Source organism: Tursiops truncatus, chromosome 2 (genome assembly GCF_011762595.2).
Source record: "Tursiops truncatus isolate mTurTru1 chromosome 2, mTurTru1.mat.Y, whole genome shotgun sequence".
Classification (NCBI taxonomy): Eukaryota; Metazoa; Chordata; class Mammalia; order Artiodactyla; family Delphinidae; genus Tursiops; species Tursiops truncatus.
In genome coordinates this window covers 118314098-118339701 of record NC_047035.1, presented here as the reverse complement: position 1 = coordinate 118339701, position 25604 = coordinate 118314098, and the positions used below count along the sequence as shown (strand labels likewise).

The following is a 25604-nucleotide window of genomic DNA, read 5'->3' as shown; positions in this document are numbered from 1 at the left end:
AAACAGAAAGATAGATCAATGGAACAGGATAGAAAGCCCAGAGACAAACCCATGCACATATGGTCACCTTATCTTTGATAAAGGAGGCAGGAATGTACAGTGGTGAAAGGACAGCCTCTTCCATAAGTGGTGCTGGGAAAACTGGACAGGTACATGTAAAAGTATGAGATTAGATCACTCCCTAACACCATACACAAAAATAAGCTCAAAATGGATTAAAGACCTAAATGTAAGGCCAGAAACTATCAAACTCTTAGAGGAAAACATAGGCAGAACATTCTATGACATAAATCACAGCAAGATCCTTTTTGACCCACCTCCTAGAGAAATGGAAATAAAAACAAAAATAAACAAATGGGACCTAATGAAACTTCAAAGCTTTTGCACAGCAAAGGAAACCATAAACAAGACCAAATGACAGCCCTCAGAATGGGAGAAAATATTGGCAAATGAAGCAACTGACAAAGGATTAATCTCCAAAATTTATAAGCAGCTCATGCAGCTCAATAACAAAAAACAAACAACCCAATCCAAAAATGGGCAGAAGACCTAAATAGACATTTCTCCAAAGAAGATATACAGACTGCCAACAAACACATGAAAGGATGCTCAACATCATTAATCATTAGAGAAATGCAGATCAAAATTACAATGAGATATCATCTCACACCAGTCAGAATGGCCATCATCAAAAAATCTAGAAACAATAAATGCTGGAGAGGGTGTGCAAAAAAGGGAATACTCTTGCACTGCTGGTGGGAATGTGAATTGGTACAGCCACTATGGAGAACAGTATGGAGGTTCCTTAAAAAACTACAAATAGAACTATCATATGACCCAGCAATCCCACTACTGGGCATATACCCTGAGAAAACCATAATTCAAAAAGAGTCAAGTATCAAAATATTCATTGCAGCTCTATTTACAATAGCCCGGAGATGGAAACAACCTAAGTGTCCATCATCGGATGAATGGATAAAGAAGATGTGGCACATATATACAATGGAATATTACTGAGCCATAAAAAGTAACGAAATTGAGCTATTTGTATTGAGGTGGATGGACCTAGAGTGTGTCATACAGAGTGAAGTAAGTCAGAAAGAGAAAGAGAAATACCGTATGGTAACACATATATAGGGAATTGAAGAAAAAAAAATGTCATGAAGAACCTAGGGTTAAGACAGGAATAAAGACACAGACCTACTAGAGAGTGGACTTGAGGATATGGGGAGGGGAAAGGGTAGGCTGTGACAAAGCGAGAGAGTGTCACGGACATATATACACTACCAAATGTAAGGTAGATAGCTAGTGGGAAGCAGCCGCATAGCACAGGGAGATCAGCTCGGTGCTTTGTGACCGCCTAGCGGGGTGGGATAGGGAGGGTGGGAGGGAGGGAGATGCAAAAGGGAAGAGACATGGGAACATATGTATATGTATAACTGATTCACTTTGTTATAAAGCAGAAACTAACACACCATTGTAAAGCAATTATACTCCAATAAAGATGTAGAAAAAAAACAAAAACCGCTATGAGGGCTTCCCTGGTGGCACAGTGGTTAAGAATCCACCTGCCAATGCAGGGAACATGGGTTTGAGCCCTGGTCTGGGAAGATCCCACATGCCGCGGATCAACTAAGCCCATGTGCCACAACTACTTAGGCTGTGCTCTAGAGCCCGCGAGCCACAACTACTGAGCCCGTCTGCTGCAACTACTGAGGCCCATGTGCCTAGAGCCTGTGCTCTGCAACAAGAGAAGCCACCACAATGAAAAGTTTGTACACTGCAACAAAGAGTAGTCCCCACTCGCCACAACTAGAGACAGCTCGGGCGCAGCAACGAAGACCCAACGCAGCCAAAAATTTAAAAAATAAAATAAACCACAATGAGATACTGCTTCACATCCATTAGGCTATTATCAAAAAAACAGAAAATAACAAGTGTTCACAAAGATGTGGAGAAATTGGAACTTTTGTGCATTGCTAGTAGGAATGTAACACGGTGCAGCCACTGTAGAAAACAGCAAGGCAGTGCCTCAAAAATTAAACATAGAATTACCATACAATCCCACTCCTGGTTATATACTCAAAAGAACTGAGAGCAGGGTCTTGAAGAGATATTTGTATACCTGTGTTCATAGCAGCATTATTCAGAATAGCCAAGAGGTTAAAAACAACCCAAATGTCCCCCAATGGATGAGTGGATAAACAAAATATGTTACATACATACAATGGAATATCATTAATCTTTAAAAAGGAAGGAAATTCTACACTATGCTATAATGGAAGAACCCTGAAGTCATTATGCTAAAATAAGACAGACATACAAGCTAAGTATTGTTATGTTTCCACTTATTTGAGGAACCTAGGATAGTCAAATTCATAGAGCCACAAAGTCGAACAATGCTTACCAGCGCTGGAAAGAGGGGAAATGGGAGGTTATTGTTTAATGGGTACAAATTTCCATTTAGGATATGATGAAAAAGTTCTGGAGATGGATAGTGGTGATGGTTGCATAACAATGTGAATGTACTTAATGTCACTGAACTATACACTTAAAAATGGTCATAATAGTAAGTTTTATGTTATCTATCTTTTACTACAATAAAAAATAATTCAAAAAATACTAGAATTCACCTAAACCTTTAAATTAAGTGTTATGGTGAATAAGAATCATACTTTCATAAAGGAAAATTCACAACTTCAGTTAATAAATAGTATGTAAAATATATTTATACTGTCATTTATACTGCCTCATTTTCTTTTTTATATGAAATATACTGAAAACCACAAAAAAGGTGTAAAAAAACCCACCCATAATCACTGCATAAAAATTATATACTCATCTTGTAATGCTAATATAACACAGTACATTTTACTAAACAATTTAAAATTTGAGTTTTCTGTAATTACTTGCAGCAATACATAGGTATAATTTGTTCCTTTCCTTCCTTCATTATACTTATTTATTCATTTATTTATTTTGCTAGGCACAAAAAGCAGAAAGATGGCAAATCTCTGCCCTCAAGGCATTCACAATTTTGAGGAAGGCAGTAAATAAACAGTTAAGATATTAATCAGTGGCATAATAAAGGTATGCATGAAATGCACAAGGTATTATGGGGTACAAAAGAAAGAGCCCATGAAACTGCCTGGTTAAGACAAAGAAGGCTCCACTGAAGTGATAAATTAGCTCTCTTCAAAGACAAGGGAGGAAAGGCATTTCAGGCAGGCGAACTGACATATGCCAAAGCATGGAATCAGGCTTAGCATCTTTGGGAACCTTCACATTGTTCAGGATGTTTAGAACTCAAGGTATGTATGAAGAAGTTATAGGAGAGGATGTCAACAGAACAGACCAATATGATGAAAAGCTTTGAATGCCAGGCTAAGAAATTTGGAGAAACACTGCATCCTTTGAAATATTTTGTGAACAGAAAAGACAAAGACAACTACAGCAGTATTGTGAATGAGACTAGGATAGAAGAAAGAAGGCTACTGCAATACCTCAGGAGAGAAACAATACTAAGGAAAGAGCAAAGAGATACAGAAGTAAGGATAAATTCCATTTAATCCAGGACTTTGTAAATAATTAGATGTTGGTACAAATGAACTTATTTACAAAACAGAAATAGAGTCACAGATGTAGAAAACAATCTTATGGTTACCAGGGGGGAAAGAGGAGGAGGAATAAATTGGGAGATTGGGATTGACATATACACACTACTACTATACATAAAACAGATAACTAATAAGGACTTACTGTATAACACAGGGAACTCTACTAAATACTATAAGTGGATATATGTATATGTATAACTGATTCACTGTGCTGTACAGCAGAAAGTAACACAACATTGTAAATCAACTATACTCCAATTAAAAAAAAATATTGAGCCACTGAATCAAAAAAATAATAATAGACATGACTCCAAACACATGCACACACACACACCTGAAGCACAACTTTCACAAATAATACACTCATTATGTACTATTTATTCTAATATTTTTTCTATTCTTTTCATTAAAAAAAAGACAGACACAACTAAATTAATTTCAAGACATATCAATGAAAATAAATAGAATGTAGGGTGGAAAAATAAAAATCATTTCAATAAAGACAGAAAAGGTAAAGTTCAACTAACTGTATGTATTTACAGACACACATTGAAAAATTGGAAGAAAAAAGTGTATTAGTCAAATACTGAAAAATGAAAGCTAGTATAGCTACCTTAATATCAGATAAATAGATTTTAAGGCAAAAAACATTAGAGATAAAGAAGGTCACTGTATCATGATAAAAAGGGATACCTCACCAGAAGACATAACCATTCTAAATTAATATAGGCTTAATAACATTGCCTCAAAATATTTTCAGCAAAAATTAACAGAAATTGTGATATTAAAGATCCAAAAACAGTGAGAAATTTTGACATAACTCTTCAGTTATTGATAAATCAAGAAGATTGAAAATTAGTAAGGATATGTAAGATTTGAACAGCACATTATAACAAGCTTGATCTAAGGTACATATATAAAACCCTATATCTGTCAATTAAAGAATATACATTCTTCTCTAGGAGACACAGACCATTTAAAATATTGTACATGAACCAGGCTCCAGAGCAAATCTCAACAAACACTAACGAACTGATGTCATGTAGTCCTCAACTTTAAAATATTAGCTTAAAAAAAGAAAATCACTGTGCTAAATCACCAAATAAAGAATGTAGATAAGAAAAATGAGAGGAGGCTGGTTTGAAAGAAAGTCCAAAGAGGCTCTAGAAAGCTCTCTCTTCCTGCCATGTATGGCATAATCTTCCGTATTTTTGCATGTGTTTTTTACAACGCTGTAAAAAGCAAGAAAAATACTCTTAGCTTGAGGGTCATACAAAAACGATCTGGCCTGTGGTTTGTAATTTGCTTACATCTAGAAGAAGGTACTCCTCATTCTGTCATATGTTGTCTCTGCAGTCTGATAGCTGGCTCCTTACTAGCTCTTCCAGAAAATAAATCTGCCAGTCAAAAGTTCTACCCAGGTACATCTGCAAACCAGGAAGCAGGCACTCACCAGAACCCAACCAGGCTGGCACCCTAATCTCAGACTTCTGGCCTTTAGAACTGTGAGTAATAAATTTCTGTTGTTTATAAGCCACCCAGTCTATGATATTTTGCCATAGTAGCCTGAACTAAGACCCTAGATTTCTTCCCATTACAATGATTCTCCAAATTTCAGTACTCTGAACTCTTTCTTTCAACTTATTCACTGCAGCATAACAGACATTTATTTAGGATACAGACAAGTATTAAGTATACAGCTTAACAGAACACATACTCTGACTACAATGCAATTAAATTAGATATAAATCTTAAAGGATAACCAAAAAAAAACCCCATACGTTAAAGAAGAAATCATAATGGAAAAAATTTTAAACTTAGTACTGAACAACAGGCTATAAAATTTGTAGGAAGGAGTTAAAATGTATTTGGAAATTTTTAACATTAAATACTGTCTGTTAAAAAGAAGGCTAAAGATCAATGAACTGAAGACCAAAGTTAAGGACTCACACTGCCTGACTTCACTTATTATAAAGCTACAGTTATTGAGACTATTTGTTATTGGTAAAAGACAGAAATACAGATCAGTGATTTAGAATAGCCCAGAAGTAGACCCACACATATATGGTCAATTAATTTTTGACAAAGATGCAAAGGCAATTCAACAGAGAAAGGATAGCCTTTTCACCCATATAGCTACACCAAGATCAAGATACAAAATGTTACTATTTTTTTAATTATTAAATTTATTTTTTCTGGTAAGCATTTTGGTTTTGTTCTATGAATGCCACATGCCATATCCCCTTATAAAGAATCCAGAATGAATATATCATAAGATTAAGTGAACCCTGGGAGTTATACTCATAGGCCATTTCTTTAATTTCTTCCTAGTTGTATGACTTTTGGCAAGTCAGTTAATTTTTCATTATCCCCTTATTTTTCTATTTCCTTAGGTCTCCTCTCCCCCTTTTCTCTAAGGTTTTTCTGAGAATGAAACATGAAAATGTAAATAAAGAATATGGTCAGTAAAGAAATTTGGGGGGATAATGGAAATGTTCTGTATTTTGTGGTGGTGGTGGTTTCACAGGTATAAACATTTGTCAAAATTCATCAATTATGCACTTAAAATGAACGTAGAGGGACTTCCCTGGTGGCGCAGTGGTTAAGAATCCGCCTGCCAATGCAGGGGACATGGGTTCGAGCCCTGGTCCAGGAAGATCCCACATGCCGCAGAGCAACTAAGCCCGTGCGCCACAACTACTGAGCCTGTGCTCTAGAGCCCGCGAGCCACAACTACTGAGCCCACGAGCCACAACTACTGAAGCCCGTGCACCTAGAGCCAGTGCTCTGCAACAAGAGAAGCCACTGCAATGAGAAGCCCACGCACCGCAACAAAGAGTAGCCCCCGCTTGCCAGAACTAGAGACAGCCAGTGCATAGCAACAAAGACCCAATGCAGCCACAAATAAATAAATAAATATGAATGTAGTTTGTCATACATAAATTATATCTCAGTAAATGGATTTAAAAATGTAAAATAACGTAGACGCTCCTGGTGGGTAAGAAATAATTGCTAATTTGTTCCTTTATCTCCTTCCTTTTTTACCTGAGAGGAAAAAAATGCCTATTTTTAAAAATAGTCACTCACTATTCCCTCCATGAAAACTTCTAAAAACTTCCTGAGATAATTATAAGGTTATTTCTCTGCCTCTCCTCCTCCACACTAAATCCCAGTATCTTTCACTTTTCCTGTGAATTTTACTTTCCTATCCTTTAGTAAGATCTTAACTCTAGATTCTATACCTCTCACATTTCAGTTAAGTAACAAAAACAGAGTAATTGATGCACATGCTACAAAGTATCTTTAGATGTTAGCTCTGCTAAAATCTGTGGACATTATTGGTAGTGCTATGTTTTTCGTTCACATATTAAAAGAGGTTTATTATAACCCCCTTAAATCCTGTTCAACCAAACTCACACGAAGCCAGCTACACAAGTACTATTTTCAAGTCTTTTATTGATCACTGGCTATAACGATACTCCCAAAGTGAATAATATTATTTTAAAACAATAATGGCTAAGATACCCTTCTTTTTAAAATTTGCTGCTACCATTAGAAAAACTTAACTCTTCATTTTCTTTTTAATATATCAAATGAAGTTTTGGTACCAACACAGTTATCATGTATTCTAAATCAAAGCAAAATATCTCATGTTGCTTTTCTTACATTAGTGAATTCTATAGCTGTTTTGACAGTAATAAGTATAGACTGTCTTCCCTAAATTGCTAAAATCATAGAGAGTTCACTAAAATGGATTAAAAAATCTGAATAGGCTTGAAGCTACTAAACACTTTTGAGATTGTGATTTGCCACTTTGCTTTGTTTTTATTTTAAAACCATAATTTTGTTCTACATAAATATGAAGATTGTTCCTCACACTTTTTCATCTTATACTCTTTGTTCAATATTTATCACTTCTCAAAGAAGTTAGTAGATGATAAAAAATAAAATCACCCTCTCCCCCAGTCCATTTCACTCACCTACAAAATGGGCTGGGAATAGTAGGTATCACATAACAAATCCCTCCATTCAGGCAAAATGACCTATGACTGGGACCACAGGGCTCTTCATGATCTAAAACATATACATAAATAAAATAGAGAAAAACAAATTATAGTTTTTCTAATAAAATAAGGAAAAGGACCAAGTATCTTATACTGAAGTAGTAATTCTAAAAATTAGAATGAAGAATTGTTTCTTAAAATGAAGGACTTAATCTTATTCCTTATTTGATGAGCAGGGACTTCTATCCCTTTGAGGAAAAAAATTAATCTGTCTTGAAGATATGGTCATTAATTATAATGGAGTTAAAAGCTATATTACAGAAATAGGGAATCTCTATAATAGATTAAAAGGAGGACATTATGATCTTAAAATAAATAGTGGCTTTTCTCATTTAGTACATAGATTCTGCAGCTTTGCTTAGAGTTTTTCTGTCCCAAGTGTATATTTAGATTCCTACCTTTCCTTTAAGGTCTCAAATACATTAAAGTCTGAAATTGTTGTGGGAAAAAAATTAGATTATTAAATAAATTCTGATGTGCAAAATCATCTTTAAATATTTCTACATATGACAATTTTAACATCAAAAAAACAAAAATATAATCTTATTAGGTTTTGGTTTGCAAGGGAATTTTATGTAATAACTAGTAACTATTGAAAACCTGAGTCATCATCTGATAAATAGCAAAAATTTTCAGAATATTAAGAAAATAAACCTCCATTTCTCTCTTGCTTCCTTTCTCTCCTCCTCTTTCTCCATCCTTCTTTATCTTTATCTATCTTTACCTATCTTATCTATCTCTATCTTTATCTATCTTATCTATCTTATCTTTATCTTTGACCTTTCCTTTATGTTCTTTCTCTCTTTGCCTTCCCTTTCTCTCTTGGTACCTCTCCTTCCTTCCAGCCTCTACCTCCTCCTCCACCATTAAAAAAAAATCCCACCAAAACCATCAGACAGAAAAATTTAGAAATAACATAGTAGAATTCATTGAGTCATTATACTACTGTATACTACTATTTATGATTAGAAAAGCAAATTGCTGAATGATTTATCTTTTGGTCCTGAAGGGGGAAATCACATTGCTTTAAAATCGCACATTGTTGGTTCCTGATTGGTTCTGTCCAGAAAGTGACATAGAATCTATTGTGAAGAAGAAAATGGCATTATTCCAATTTAGCATTTAAAAAAATAGCATACTAATTTTAAAAAGTTATCTAGCATTTATTTGCCACTAAGATATCAATACCCTTAAGATATAACTGCTGTAGAACCAGATGTCTTCACTATCAGAATTTGAAATTTTAAAACTTTCCTTTTACTTTAGAATTGAGAAGATTCTGTTTCACCATCACATTACAATTATAAAAGTATAAAAATGTAAAGAGGAAAACAGAACTATAAAGAATTTAAGTGGAAAAGAAGAAAGTAAACCAACCAGAACTAATCTTTTAGATTTTTTCTTTTTTACACAATGTCATGCTTCTTTACAACCAAACAACTTTTAATAAGATAATTCTTACAACTCTTCAGGAATAATTTGGCTAACAAATAAAATCCCAGTTGACATTACATTATGCTAGAATCATGGAAGTCATCACATAGGGTTTCTCCATTGAGGGTGGAGTGTCAACTTCATCACAGAATGCTTCCTGTGGCTGAAATTAATGTCCTTGTTTTTAATAAGATTACAACCAGTCATGACTCAGCACTTGCTATTTTATCAGTAAAGAATACTCATCTAACCTGAATCACTATCTCTGAATCTATTTTTATTCTGATTTCATTTACTTATTTGTAAAGTTGTTATCAGATTTAGAGTAAGCCAGAATTTGTCAGCTTGTAAAAAGTGATAAAAGTGATAAAATATAGGTCTAAAATAAAATAGTTTCATGTTATAAAGGAAGGTCTTTCAAAACCAAGGTATTCCATATTTCTAGGACAATTTTAGATGGGGAAAAATACAGTCTATACATTTGTTGTTTGGTTCTATTTCTATGTGACACACATTGACAAAAGTATAAACTTACAAGAAATTACCTGTTGGCATCTTAATTTTTAAATAGTTTCATTCTTGGTCAAAAGTTTAGGGTTGAAAAACAGCACCTAAAATTAACAATTTAGGAAAAATTATCTTCTTTTGAGAGCATTATAAAATGTCAAATATTGTAACAGTAATATTCTTTTAAACGATGAAAATAATTAAGACATTTAAAGGCTAGGGACAAAATTCTTCGGTTAGAGCATCTATTTTTTTAGATACTTATCACATATCAATAAAAAAAATCTGAACAGATAAAACTAAAAGATCAACAAGCAGTATAAATGCACCAGATACAAATCATTGCCTAAATAATATAATATACTCTTAAATCTCTCTTTGAAGAAACGTCTAATGTTTGAGTTTTAATAAACATTGTTAAATTAGTAGTATACTATATGAGATTATATGTGAAAGATATGAGTCAGTAAGTGAAACTGAATAACCTGAATTGACTTTTCAACTTTTTCATAAAGCCTATTTATAATTTGACTTTAACAGAACAACTTTCTATTTTTCAGTTTATTAAAAATGGCCAAAAAACACACTATAGAAAAAACGAACTGCATTTAAAAGGTCTGCATTTCTACAGAAACTTTAAAAATTTTATAAAAGTACTTTCAAATTTACTGTAGATTGCACTACATTTACCAATATACAAATATCTTTTAAAAAATATCTGGCATCTAGCAAAGCAAAGTAGCTATATATGAAGTTATCTGCTATAACAGAAACAAAGGAATTACAAAATACAGTTGAAAAGATGACAGATTTATACTTACATTATGATTACATGCTCTCAATTTCTTTTTATAAAAGAGACTCACTCCTGACTTAAGCAGAAAGACTTTGTAACAGAAATCTCAATCAACAACTTCCTATTAACACAGGTGTAATAATCAAGGCCTTCTCTCAAAGCCAGTCACTCTTTCTTAAACAGACAAGCAATGAGAGAAAGAAAGACAGAAGTTAAACCTATTTAATTTGACATAATCACTGTCTCATCATATGAGTTTCTTTTTCTAAAGAAACAAGGCTTACCTCAGTAAAAACTCACATTCATACAAACAATAAATTTTGTTGGATATGCAGCGCTTCAAAAGTTTTTGAACAATGCAGTCTGCAGCAGCTGTGCCTTGCCCTTTATAACACGTCAAAAATCTGATTTATATGGCTGCAGTGTGCAGTGTGGGCGCAGTGGAGACAAAGACCAAGGTGTGCACAGAGGTCAGGCTCCAGCCAAGGGAACTACCCCTTTCAGTCCACATGTTCAGAGTTGCAAATGGAGCAAAATTTTATTTAGAAAAGAAGTTGTACTAAAAGCTGAGCTCTCAAATCGCTGTCCAATTCTTTAACTTATAAAGTAAACCAGAATCTTTAGACTGCTAATTTATCTCTGCATGTCTGAATAATTCCAAAGTGTTGTACAACTTTGTGAAGAAAAGGAATTTGAATATGGATTTAGTGGACAAGTGTTCCCTGGGGTTTTCTTAAAAAAGGAATTTCCTTACAAAACATGTAACGTTTATACAAATGGTGATTTGAAGTACTTATAAAACTGAAAGATGGTAATATTTATAATACAGCACGTGTACAATAACATGTGCAATATGAAGTGAATATAATCACTGAACATAACTAATACTGATGGCAATATAACCATCTGCAAACTATAACAAAGCTGTAATACATGCATTAAGGGAAGCTATGAGGTTTAAAAATCATAAATAACTTAAAATATTGACAAAAACTATAATTTTGTTTAAAATGAAGTGCGGGGTTCTTCAGCACGTAATTACCTAAAGTATGCCAACCATTCAGATGGTTATCTTTTCTAAAACCACAATTCAGACATGACTCGTTGTTTGATGTAAAACATGGAAACGAATACATTTGCTCTTTTAAGAAAATATTAAAATAATCTCATATAATTCATATTCTGAGAACAATTCTTTTCATTACTATTATCTTCCACATTCAAAGGCAATTTTTACATAGTTACAATCTTATACATACACACACATACATATATACACACACATATATATAAAATTTTGTTAGCTTACAGTGTTTCGATTTTAAAATGGTATTTTTATGAAAAATCAGTAACCTTTATTATGTGATTTGAACTATGGAACTATGATGCTGTCCACTAACATGAAAATGACTACTAAATTGTATGTAAGAGATAATAATCTGTGACTTCATTCAGGATATTAAAGATGTATTTATTAGGAGACATACCATGGCAGTTGGTTTGGTATTAATAATTTTTCACACAATACAAATAAACTTAACCTTTGAGGCTACATGATTCTAAAGAAGACCTAATGTTTTTCAAGTTGACTTTTCACTCTAAATAAAAGCCATGGTCTTTAAGAATAATTTGTTCATGCATCTATTATCAAATATGTTGTAAGTGGCCTGCTATTATTAACAAATGATAGACACATGAACAAGAACAGGTAACTACAAAAATGTGTAGGCTGACATATAAACCATATTTTGGCTTAAAATGATAATTGGGCTTAAAATGATAATTTCATGCAATTCAACCAAATATAGTCTCAAAGACACCTATTTATGTCACTATAATAACACACAAAAACAAAGCTTAAGGAGAATCAGAGAAAGATTCCAAGAGGGAGTTTTATTTGTGCTGAGCCTTGAAGAATGAGTCAGAGTTTGTAAACAGAGATGAACGAACATTCTAGACAGAGGTGACAGCATGTTCAAAGGCACAGAAGAAATAAAATCCTAATGTATTCAGATAACTGCAGGTAGATTACAGGTCAGGATGTGTGCAGAGTATGTGTGTGGAGTGTACGTGAGTTCATAAGAGGATAGGATGGTGGGGGAAGGAGTGGTAAGAATAGATCTTGTAAAATAACCAGGGTTCAAATAGTAACTCTATCTGAAAGGCAATAGGGATACTTTGAAAGGTTTTTAGCAAAGAAGTGGCATGATCACATCTACATTTTAGAAAATTCATTTTGATAGTGGTGTGGAAAATAGATTGCAACCTGCCGAGGAACTGGTATCAGAGAAAACTATTTGGAGGACATTTTAATCAAGAATAGTGAAGAAATAAAGCAATGGGAATGAGGATAAAGGAGAGAACTAAAGATATACTTAATAGGTACACCCACAGAATGGGAGAGCAGGGTACAAAAGAAAGAAAAATCAAGGCTAACTTTCAAGTATCCATTAGGGAAATGTATATTAAACCCACAATGAGATACCATTTCACACCCTACTAGAATGGTTATAATAAAAACGACAGACAATAACAAAGAGAAACTAGACCTCTCATACATTGCTGGTGGGACTAAAATGGTACAGTCACTCTGCAAAATAATCTGAAAGTTTCTTAAAAAGTTAAACATAAATTTGCCATAAATGTATCCAAGAGATATGGAAATATGGGTCCACACAAAGATAGGAGTGTAATGCTTAGAACATTATACATAATGCCCCAAGCTAGAAAACAACTCAAATGTCCATCAACTGATGTATAGCTAAACAAAATGTGGTACAACCATACAATGGAATACTACTCAGCAGTAAAAAGGAATGAAGTACTGGTACATGTTACAACATGAATTAACTTCAAAAACATGCTAAGTGGGGGGAGACCTTCAAGATAGCGGAGGAGTAAGATGTGCAGATCACCCTCCTCCCCACAAATACATCAGAAATACATCTACATGTGGAACAGCTCCTACAGAACACCTACTGAACGCTGGCAGAAGACTTCAGATTTCCCAAAAGGCAAGAAACTCCCCACGTACCTGGGTCGGGCAAAAGAAAAAAGAAAACACAGAGACAAAAGAATAGGGACGGGACCTGTACCTCTGGGAGGGAGCTGTGAAGGAAGAAAAGTTTCCACTCACTAGGAAGCCCCTACACTGGCAGAGATGGGGGTTGGTGGGGGGGAAGCTTCGGAGCCACAGAGGAGAGCGCAGCAACAGGGTGCAGAGGGCAAAGCAGAGAGATTCCCGCACAGAGGATCGGTGCCGACCAGCAATCACCAGCCTGAGAGGCTTGTTGGCTCACCTGCTGGGACGGGTCAGGGCTGGGAGCTGAGGCTTCGGCTTCGGAGTTCAGATCCCAGGGAGAGGACTGGGGTTGGGTGCATGAACACAGCCTGAAGGGGGCTAGTGCACCACAGCTAGCCGGGAGGGAGTCCGGGAAAAAGTCTGGAACTGCCTAAGAGGCAAGAGACCATTGTTTCAGTGTGCGCAAGGAGAGGGGATTCAGAGCACTGCCTAAACGAGCTTCAGAGATGGGCGTGAGCCACGGTTATTAGCGTGGACACCAGAGACAGGCATGAAACGCTAAGGCTGCTGCTGCAGCAACCAAGAAGCCTGTGTGCAATCACAAGTCACTATCCACACCTCCCCTCCCGGGAGCCTGTGCAGCCCGCCACTGCCAGGGTCCTGTGATCTAGAGACTACTTCCCTGGGAGAACATGGCATGCCTCAGGCTGGTGCAATGTCACACTGGCCTCTGCCGCGGCAGGCTCACCTCGCATTCCGTACTCCTCCCTCCACCCCGGCTTGAGTGAGCCAGAGCCCCCTAATCAGCTGCTACTTTAACCTTGTCCTGTCTGAGCGAAGAACAGATGCCCTCAGGCAACGTACACGCAGAGGCGAGGCCAAATCCAAAACGGAACCCCAGGAGCTGTGCGAACAAAGAAGAGAAAGGGAAATTTCTCCCAGCAGCCTCAGGAGCAGGGGATTAAATCTCCACAATCAACTTCCTGTACCCTGCATCTCTGGAATACCTGAATAGACAACGAATCATCCCAAAACTGAGGTGGCGGACTGTGTGTGATTTTGTCTGTATAGCTTTGCTTTTACCATTTGTCCTAGATTTCTGTCTGTCCTTTTTTTTTTGGTATAGTTTTTAGTGCTTGTTATCATTGGTGGATTTGTTTTTTGGTTTGGTTGCTCTCTTCTTTCTTTCTTTTTTTTTTAAATTACTTTTTAATTTTTTTTACTTTTAACGATTTTTTTCATAAACTTATTTTATTTTATTTTTCATTCTTCCTTTTCTTTCCCCTTTTCTTCTGAGCTGTGTGGCTGACAGGGTCCTGGTGCTCTGGCCGGGTGTCAGGCCTGTGCCTCTGAGGTGGGAGAGCCAAGTTCAGGACATTGGTCTACAAGAGACCTGCCGGCTCCACGTAATATCAAACAGTGAAAGCTGTCCCAGATATCTACATCTCAATGTTAAGACCCAGCTCCACTCAATGACCAGCAAGCTACAGTGCTGGACAACCTATGCCAAACAACTAGCAAGACAGAAACACAACCCCACCCATTAGCAAAGAGGATGCCTAGTATCATAATAAGGTCACAGACACCACAAAACACACCACCGAACATGGTCCTGCCCACCAGAAAGACAAGATCCAGCCTCATCCACCAGAACACAGGCACTAGTCCCCTCCACCAGGAAGCCTATACAACACACTGAACGAACCTTAGCCACTGTAGGCAGACACCAAAAACAACGGGAACTATGATCCTGCAGCCTGCAGAAAGGAGACCCCAAACTCAGAAAGTTAAGCAAAATGAGAAGACAGAGAAACACACAGCAGATGAAGGAGCAGGTAAAAACCCACCACACCAAACAAATGAGGAGGAAATAGGCAGTCTACCTGAAAAAGAATTCAGAGTAATGATAGTAAATATGATCCCAAATCTTGGAAATAAAATGGAGAAAATACAAGAAACGTTTAACAAGGACCTAGAAGAACTAAACGGCAAACGAACAATGATGAACAACACAATAAATGAAATTAAAAATTCTCTAGAAGGAATCAAGAGCAGAATAACTTAGGCAGAAGAACGGATAAATAACCTGGAAATAAAATAGTGGAAATAAGTACCACAGAGCAGAATAAAGAAAAAAGAATGAAAAGAGAATTGAGAAAAGTCTCAGAGACCTCTGGGAAAACATTAAACGCACCAACATTCGAATTATAGGGGTCCCAGAAGAAGAAGAGAAAAAGAATCGGACTGAGAAAATATTTGAAGAAATTATAGTTGAAAACTTCCCTAATATGGGAAAGGAAATAGTCAATCAAGTCCAGGAAGCACAGAGTCCCATACAGGATAAATCCAAGGACAAACATGCCAAGATACATATTAATCAAACTATCAAAAATTAAATACAAAGAAAACATATTAAAAGCAGCAAGGGAAAAACAACAAATAACACACAAGGGAATCCCCATAAGGTTAACAGCTGATCTTTCGGCAGACACTCTGCAAGCCAGAAGGGAGTGGCAGGACATATTTAAAGTGACGAAAAGGAAAAACCTACAACCAAGATTACTCTACCCAGCAAGGAGCTCATTCAGATTTGACAGAGAAATTAAAACCTTTACAGACAAGCAAAAGCTAAGAGAATTCAGCACCAACAAACCAGCTTTACAACAAATGCTAAAGGAACTTCTCTAGGCAGGAAACACAAGAGAAGGAAAAGACCTAAAATGACAAACCCAAAACAATTAACAAAATGGTAACAGGAACATACATATTGATAACCACCTTAAATGTAAATGGATTAAATGCTGCAACCAAAAGACATAGACTGGCTGAATGGATACAAAAACAAGACCCGTATATATGCTGTCTACAAGAGATCCACTTCAGACCTAGTGACACATAACAGACTGAAAGTGAGGGGATGGAAAAAGATATCCCATGCAAGTGGAAATCAAAACAAAGCTGCAGTAGCAATTCTCATATCAGACAAAATAGACTTTAAAATAAAGACTATTATAAGAGACAAAGAAGGACACTACATAATGATCAAGAGATCAAACCAAGAAGAAGATATAACAATTGTAAATATTTACACACCCAACATAGGAGCACCTCAATACATAAGGCAAATACTAACAGCCATAAAAGGGGAAATCAACAGTAACACAATCATAGTAGGGGACTTTAACACCCCACTTTCACCAATGGAGAGATCATCCAAAATGAAAATAAATGAGGAAACACAAGTTTAAAAGATACATTAAACAAGATGGACTTAATTGATATTTACAGGACATTCCATCCCAAAACAGCAGATTACACTTTCTTCTCAACTGCTCATGGAACATTCTCCAGGATACATCATATCTTGGGTCACAGATCAAGCCTTCGTAAATTTAAGAAAACTGAAATCGTATCAAGTATCTTTTCTGACCACAACGCTTTGAGACTAGATACCAATTACAGGAAAAAATCTGTAAAAAATACAAACACATGGGGCTTCCCTATGGCGCAGTGGTTGAGAGTCCGCCTGCCGATGCAGGGGACATGGATTCGTGCCCCGGTTAGGGAAGATCCCACATGCCGCGGGGAGGCTGGGCCCGTGAGCCATGGGCACTGAGCCTGCACATCCAGAGCCTGTGCTCCGCAACAGGAGAGGCCACAACAGTGAGAGGCCCGCATACAGCAAAAAAAACCAAAAAACAAACACATGGAGGCTAAACAATATACTACTTAATAACCAAGAGATCACTGTAGAAATCAAAGAGGAAATCAAAAAATTTGTATTGCTAGAAACTTCCGTCTTAGAACTGCTTTTGCCACATCCCATAGGTTTTGGGTCATTGTGTTTCCATTGTCATTTGTTTCTAGGAGAAAAACCATATGATCATCTCAATAGATACAGAAAAAGCTTTTCGACAAAATTCAACAGCGATTTATGATAAAAACCCTCTAGAAAGTAGGCATAGAGGGAACTTACCTCAACATAATAAAGGCCATATATGACAAACACACAGCCAACATCATTCTCAATGGTGAAAAACTGAAACCATTTCCTCTAAGATCAAGAACAAGACAAAGTTGTCCACTGTCACCACTATTATTCAACATAGTTTTGGAAGTTTTAGCCACAGCAATCAGAGAAGAAAAAGTAATAAAATGAATCCAAATCAGAAAAGAAGTAAAGCTGTCACTGTTTGTAGATGACATGATACTACACATACAGAATTCTAGAGATGCTACCAGAAAACGACTACAGCTAATCAATGAATCTGGTAAAGTAGCTGGATACAAAATTAATGCACAGAAGTCTCTTGAATTCCTATACACTACTGATGAAAAATCTGAAAGAGAAATTAAGGAAACACTCCCATTTACCATTGCAACAAGAAGAATAAAATATCTACAAATAAACCTACCTAAGGAGACAAAAGACCTGTATGCAGAAAACTATGACACTGATGAAAGAAATTAAAGATGATACAAACAGATGGAGAGATATACCATGTTCTTGGAGTGGAAGAATCAACATTGTGAAAATGACTATACTACCCAAAGCAATCTACAGATTCAATGCAATCCCTATCAAACTACCACTGGCATTTTTCACAGAACTAGAACAAAAAATTTCACAATTTGTATGGAAACACAAAAGACCCCAAATAGCCAAAGCAATCTTGAGAAAGAAAAACGGAGCTAGAGGAATCAGGCTCCTGGAGTTCCAACTATTCTACAAAGCTACACTAATCAAGACAGTATCGTACTGGCACAAAAACAGAAATATAGATCAAACGTACAGGATAGAATGCCCAGAGATAAACCCCCACACATATGGGCACCTAATTTACAACAAAGGAGGCAAGAACATACAATGGAGAAAAGACAGCCTCTTCAATGAATGATGCTGGAAAAACTGGACAGCTACATGTAAAAGAATGAAATTAGAACACACCCTAACACCATAAACAAAAATAAACTCAAAATGGATTAAAGACCTAAATGTAAGGCCAGACAGTCTAAAACTCTTAGAATCAAACATAGGCAGAACACTCTATGACATAAATCACAGCAAGATCTTTTTGACCCACCTCCTAGAGAAATGGAAATAAAGACAAAAATAAACAAATGGGACCTAATGAAACTTCAAAGCTTTTGCACAGCAAAGGAAACCATAAACAAGACCAAAAGACAACCCTCAGAATGGGAGAAAATATTTGCAAATGAAGCAACTGACAAAGGATTAATCTCAAAAATTTATAAGCAGCTCATGCAGCTCAATAACAAAAAAACAAACAACCCAATCCAAAAATGGGCAGAAGACCTAAATAGACATTTCTCCAAAGAAGATATACAGACTGCCAAAAAACACATGAAAGAATGCTCAACATCATTAATCATTAGAGAAATGAAGATCAAAATTACAATGAGATATCATCTCACACCAGTCAGAATAGCCATCATCAAAAAATCTAGAAACAATAAATGGTGGAGAGGGTGTGGAGAAAAGGGAACACTCTTGCACTTCTGGTGGGAATGTGAATTGGTACAGCCACTATGGAGAACAGTATGGAGGTTCCTTAAAAAACTACAAATAGCACTACCATATGACCCAGCAATCCCACTACTGGGCATATACCCTGAGAAAACCATAATTCAAAAAGAGTCATGTACCACAATGTTTATTGCAGCTCTATTTACAACAGCCAGGACATGGAAGCAACCTAAGTGTCCATCAACAGATGAATGGATAAAGAAGATGTGGCATATATATACAATGGAGTATTACTCAGCCATGAAAAGAAATGAAATTGAGTTATTTGTAGTGAGGTGGCTGGACCTAGAGTGTGTCATACACAGTGAAGTAAGTCAGAAAGAGAAAAACAAATATCATATGCTAATAAAAATATATGGAATCTAGGGCTTCCCTGGTGGCGCAGTGGTTGAGAGTCCGCCTGCCGATGCAGGGGACGCGGGTTCGTGCCCTGGTCCGGGAAGGTCCCACATGCCCTGGAGCGGCTGGGCCCGTGAGCCATGGCCGCTGAGCCTGCGCGTCCGGAGCCTGTGCTCCGCAACGGGAGAGGCCACAACAGTGAGAGGCCCGCGTACCGCAAAAAAAAAAAAAAAAAAAAAAAAAAAAAAATATATATATATATATATATATGGAATCTAAAAAGAAAAAAAAAACGTTCTGAAGAACCCAGGGCAGGACAGGAATAAAGACGCAGATGTAGAGAATGGACTTGAGGACACGGGGAGGGGGAAGGGTAAGCTGGGACGAAGTGAGAAAGTGGCATGGACATATATACAGTACCAAATATAAAACTGATAGCTAGTGGGAAGCAGCCACATAGCACAAAGAGATCAGCTCGGTGCTTTGTGACCACCTAGAGGGGTGAGATAGGGAGGGTGGGAGGGAGATGCAAGAGTGAGGAGATATCGGGATATATGTAAACGTATTTACTTTGTTATAAAGTAAACGATTTACTTTGTTATAAAGCAGAAACTAACACACCATTGTAAAGCAATTATACTCCAATAAGAATGTTAAAAAAAAAAAAAAAGAAGACAATAGGATAACATTTGGAGTGTTAAAGGTATAGAATTTTGAACCTAGACATTTATAACCAATAAAATATCATTTAAGTTTTAAAAAAATTAAAACAAAACATGCTAAGTGAAAGAAGCCAGTCATAAAAACCACATATTGTATGATTCCATTTATAAGAAATCTTTAGAAAAGGCAAATCAGAAGAGACAGGAATAGATTAATGATTGCTTGGGACTGGGGCTGGGAAAAGGAAATTATGCAAATGAGCATAAAGGATGTTTTTAGAATGATGGAAATATTCTACAATTGGATTGTTTAGGTGGCTGCAAATTTGATAGAGCTAAAATATAGGGCTTCCCTGGTGGCGCAGTGGTTGAGAGTCCGCCTGCCAATGCGGGGGGCACGGGTTCGTGCCCTGGTCCAGGAGGATCCCGCGTGCTGCGGAGCAGCTGGGCCCGTGGGTCGTGGCCGCTGGGCCTGCGCGTCCGGAGCCTGTGCTCCGCGACGGGAGAGGCCACAGCAGTGAGAGGTCCGCGTACCACCAAAAAAAAAAAAAAAAAAAAGTAAAATATAAAATAAGTGCACTTTATGGTATATAAATTATGCTTTAATAAAGCTGCTAAAAACAAAATAAAGGAATACCAAAACAGATGTCATGAGTAAGATAATGATTTCTCTCAAGACATGGTATATTTAAAATGTTACTGGGACATGTAGAAGGAAATGCCTGAAAATGCAGATCTTGCATGTACGATAAGAATGAGGTTAGAGATAAGACATTTGGGACTCAAATTCCACAGGTGGCTGCTGAAGTCATTAGCTCAGAGTGTGCACATGTGTGAGACAGAGGCCATGGACTGATCCCTGGAAAATATCAACATTTAATGGTTGGAGAAGGAGCCCACTAAGAAATTATCAGAGAAGTAAGAGAAGAACCAATATGATCAATGGCAAGCTCTTCTTCCATAATTCAAAATGCTTATCCTCTCTACTTCTAGATTTAGTACTCTAGACAACATCTAACTCCCAGTGATGAAAGATGAGGCTTCAGCTCTCTTACACTACCCTCTACCTCTTTAATTTGAATGTTTGATAAGTTACACTATTACCTATTTCTTCTCTTTGTTATATCTGTAATTTTAAATAATATACTCATACTTCTGTCCTCATCAATGAACTTGAGTCAATTCACAGACTAACTTCTTAACATGTAAAATAAGTAACTGTACTGCTAACTTTGCTTCCACCTTTTCTCTCCCCACTTCCTCTTTCTGCCTTAGCAGCTATACCGTGACTCTTACATCATGAAGGTTTTTAACATTTACATTCTCGTCTGTGACCTTAATGAAGTGTTTTCATAACTTTGCCTCTAGACGTAAAACTTGAAAACCAATAAACTACAGTTCTGTCAATATAACTGTAAATAGTAATCACAGCAGATCCATGCAGTGTGAAAGAATAACATTTCCTTCTATTGTTTCAGTGTCACAATACCTGGGCCATTCATAAGACAATATTCCCAAAAGCAAGATAAAATAAATTCTCTTTTCTTAAACTCTAGGTTGATTAAAATCATGCTATATTTGAATTTGCATCTTATTTGTATCCTGTTTTTTTTGCACAGCTTTAGAGTTTACAGTTTCCTTCTTTTTGGGGGGGGGGGCGAGACGACTGAAAAATAATGTGCTTTATCATAACATCTCAAATATTCAGCTGCTTTTTTTTGTAGTGTAGAGATTTATTTATACCGATAGCACATGATCCAGCATAAAACCAAATCTCTTGAAATGTTTACTCCGTGACTTCCTAATTATTCAGGGACAGGGCTCATCAGCTAATCTCTTCACACACCAGGAGTCCAAGGTAGGAATTTCTTAAACCACAGGTATGACGTGGCTGCACAGAGTCTGTACCAGGTGAATGATGTACTGCAGGTGCTCATTCCTCAGAGTGACTCTAGTTTGCCCTCCAATAGGTCTTTTAAGAACTGTGCTCTGGAAGTCAGCATCAGTGAAAATGGGGTCTGCACCTGGGAGCCTGGACGTGGTCTCCAGGTCGTGGTAATGCCAGTGGTTCCTGTCTGGATTATTCTCAGAGACAAAGGGCTTCCTGGTTTCTGTCAGCCTCACCATCACGACTAGGTCCACTTCTCCCTCAATCTGTCCTTTACACCATGTTTCAGGATTCACTTTCTTCTTGGGCACAAACCGTCTGTTTAGCAGGATGGTAATTCCCAGGTCAGCAGAGTAAAAAGGTAGCACCACCGAACAAAGAGAGCCAGTAGGCCAGCCTCCTGGGCAGGGTTCACCATGGTCCAAAACATCATGACAGCAACTTGGAGTGGTCAAAGTGCCTCCTGACCTTCACTGGCCTGTACTCCAGATTTTTCAGTTCCACTGGGTCTGTTGGCAGTGAGATGGGCTTGGCCACCACTCTAGACTAGCTCTGTGATCAACTTTAGCTTCCACTTCTGACGTTGGACCTGCCATGTCCTTGGGCCAAAGATAGCAATAGGAATGAGAAGCAGAAACCACTAGAGAAAGGTGTCGTCTTCTGTTTCTGTGGCAGTTGCTTCGGCTTAAGAGCTGCCACACCTACTGGGTCTCTAGGCCAACACTTGGGAGGAACATGCAAACTGTGATGATTAGTTATGCTTTCCTTTAGGATCCTAGACACCTGGGTTTCAGTCTTGGGTTGGCCCAGCACTAGCCCAAGGAGGCACAGGAAGTTACCGCATGTCTACAATCAAGTGTATAATACAGGAGTGCGGGAGGAGCCAGCCCTGGGGCTTTCATGAGGACAGGGTGCTAACCAGAGCGGGTACGCAACCAGGGCCTGATTCAGAGGCTCAGGGGGCAGTTCCAGAGCGTATTGCAATGCCCATACTCACCGACTCTCCTGGGCAAAGTGGAGGGCAGGGACAGGGCAGCTTTTCCTAAGTACATAGGGCATACCTGGATGAGTCCTCACCTGGGCACAGGACAACCCCAGGAATGTTCCTCCTGATGACACCGGCCTGGTGCCCACCCTGCACAGCAACAGCCCTAGCCTTGTGGCCTGCAGCCCCAGCCCTCAGATATTCAGCTTCCTAATCATACTATTTATTACATGTAGTCTTCTTTCATTTTCTTAGACATCCTTTCCAAAGCTCTTTCTACCTCCTACTCAAATCTAGAGCTATACCGAATTCAGCATATCAGTAATAATCACTATCTTTTTAACTTTTATTTTTTTATTGAAGTATAGTTGATTTACAATGTTTCAGGTATACAGCAAAGTGACTTAATTACACATATATGTATCTGTTCTTTTTCAGATTTTTTTCCATTATAGGTTATTAAAAGATACTGAATATAGTTCCCTGTGCTATATAGTAGGTCCCTGTTATTTATCTATTTTATATATAGTAGTCTGTATTTGTTAATCCCAAATTCCAAATTTATCCCTCCCCCTTTTCCCCTTTGGTAACAATTTCTTCTGTATCTGTGAGTCTATTTCTGTTTTGTAAATAAGTTCATCTGTATCATTTTTTTAGATTCCTCATATAAGTGATATTATATGATATTCTCTAAAACCATAACAAAAATAAACTCAAAATGGATCAAAGACCTAAATGTAAGACTGGACACTATAAAACTCCTACAGGAAAACATAGGCAGGACATTCTATGACATAAATCACAGCAATATTTTTTTGGATCTGCCTCCTAAGTAATGAAAACAAAAATAAACACAAAAAAACAAAAAATAAACAAAGCTTTTTAAACTAAAAAGCTTTTGCACATCAAAGGAAAGCATAAACAAGAGAAAAAGACAACCCTCAGAATGGGAGAAAATATTTGTAAATGAAGCAACTGACAAAGGACTAATCTCCAAAATATACAAATAGCTCATGCGCTCAATATCAAAAAAATAAACAACCCAATCCAAAAATGGGCAGAAGACCTAAATAGACATTTCTCCAAAGGAGACATACAGATGGCCAACAAACACATGAAAATATGTTCAACATCACTAATTATCAGAGAAATGCAAATCAAAACTACAGTGAGGTATCACCTCACAGTGGTCAGAATGGCCACCATCAAAAAATCTACAAACAAAAAATGTTGGAGAGGGTATGAAGAAAAGGGAACCCTCATGCACTGTTGGTGGGAATGTAAACTGATACAGCCACTATGGAAAACAGTATGGAGGTTCCTTAAAAAACTAAAAATAGAACTACCATATGACCCAGCAATCCCACTATTGGGCATATATCCAGAAAAAAACATAATTCAGAAAGACACATGCAGGGCTTCCCTGGTGGTGCAGTGGTTGGGAGTCCGCCTGCCGATGCAGGGGATGCAGGTTCGTGCCCCGGTCTGGGGGGATCCCGCGTGCCGCGGAGCGGCTGGGCCCGTGGGCCACGGCCGCTGGGCCTGCATGTCCAGGGCCTGTGCTCCGCGGCGGGAGAGGCCACGGCAGTGAGAGGCCCGCATACAGAAAAAAAAAAAAAAAAAAAAAGACACATGCACCTCAATGTTCACTGCAGCACTATTCACAATGGCTAGGACACGGAAGCAACCTAAATTCCATCAATAGAGGAATGTCTAAAGAAGATGTGGTACATATATACAATGGAATATTACTCAGCTATAAAAGGGAATGAAATTGGGTCATTTGTAGAGACATGGATGGACCAAGAGACTGTCATACAGAGTGAAGTAAGTCAGAAAGAGAAAAACAAATATTGTATATTAACACATATATATGGAATCTGAAAAAATTGGTATAGATGATCTTATTTATGAAGCAGAAATAAAGACACACGTAGAGAACAAACATATGGATACCAAGGGGGAAAGCAGGGGTGGGGCGGGGCAGGTGATGGTGGTGTGATGATTTGGGAGATTGGGATTGACATATATACACTACTGATACTATGTATAAAATAGATAACTAATGAGAACCTACTGTATAGCACAGGGAACTCTACTCAGTGCTCTGTGGTGATCTAAATGAGAAGGAAATCCAAAAAAGAGGGGATATACGTACACGTATAGCTAATTCACTTTGCTGTACAGTATAAACTAACAATATTGTAAAGCAACTATACTCCAATTAAAAAAAAAAGGAAAAAGGAAATCCTGCCATTAGCAACAACACGGATGAAACTGGAGGGCATTATGCTAAGTAAAATATGCCAGACAGAGAAAGACCAATACTGCATGGTATCACTTATATGTAGAGTCTAAAAATAAGTTTTTTTTAATTAAAAACTCAAACTCATAGAAACAGAGAATAGAACAACAGTTGCCAGGAGCTGGGGGTAGGGGAAATGAGGAAAGGTGGTAAATGGGTATAAACTTTCAGTTGTAAGATAACAAGGTCTGAGGATCTAATGTATAACAAAGCAACTATAGTTGATAATACAGTATTGTATAACTTAAATTTGCTAAGAGAGTAGAACTTAAGGGTTCTCATTTCAAGAAAATGTAAATATGATATGAGGTAATGGATGTGTTAACTCGATTTTGAAAATCCTTTCACAATGCACACATATATCAAATCATCACATTGTATACTTTAAGTATATTACAATTTTATTTGTCAATAATGCCTTGATAAAGCTGGAAATG

General features: G+C 37.2%; 1 protein-coding gene and 1 pseudogene across 9 annotated transcripts in view; both read right to left on the bottom strand.

The window, feature by feature from the left end:
- NRG4 (neuregulin 4) overlaps positions 1–25604 on the bottom strand; it is a 127277-nt gene that overhangs the window by 68924 nt on the left and 32749 nt on the right. For 5 of the 9 annotated variants that reach the window (XM_073801296.1, XM_073801295.1, XM_073801298.1 and 2 more), the window contains 3 exons: positions 13718–13870; positions 9661–9726; positions 7598–7691 (listed from right to left, as the gene is read on the bottom strand). In XM_073801296.1, coding sequence (XP_073657397.1) covers positions 7598–7691; positions 9661–9670 — 104 coding nt within the window. In that variant the 5' untranslated portion in view covers positions 9671–9726; positions 13718–13870. The remainder of the gene's footprint in view (positions 1–7597; positions 7692–9660; positions 9727–13717; positions 13871–25604) is intronic. The other 4 variants (XM_073801300.1, XM_073801299.1, XM_073801302.1 and 1 more) reach the window with 1 other exon arrangement.
- Positions 21828–22929, bottom strand: LOC101333958 (surfeit locus protein 1 pseudogene; annotated as a pseudogene).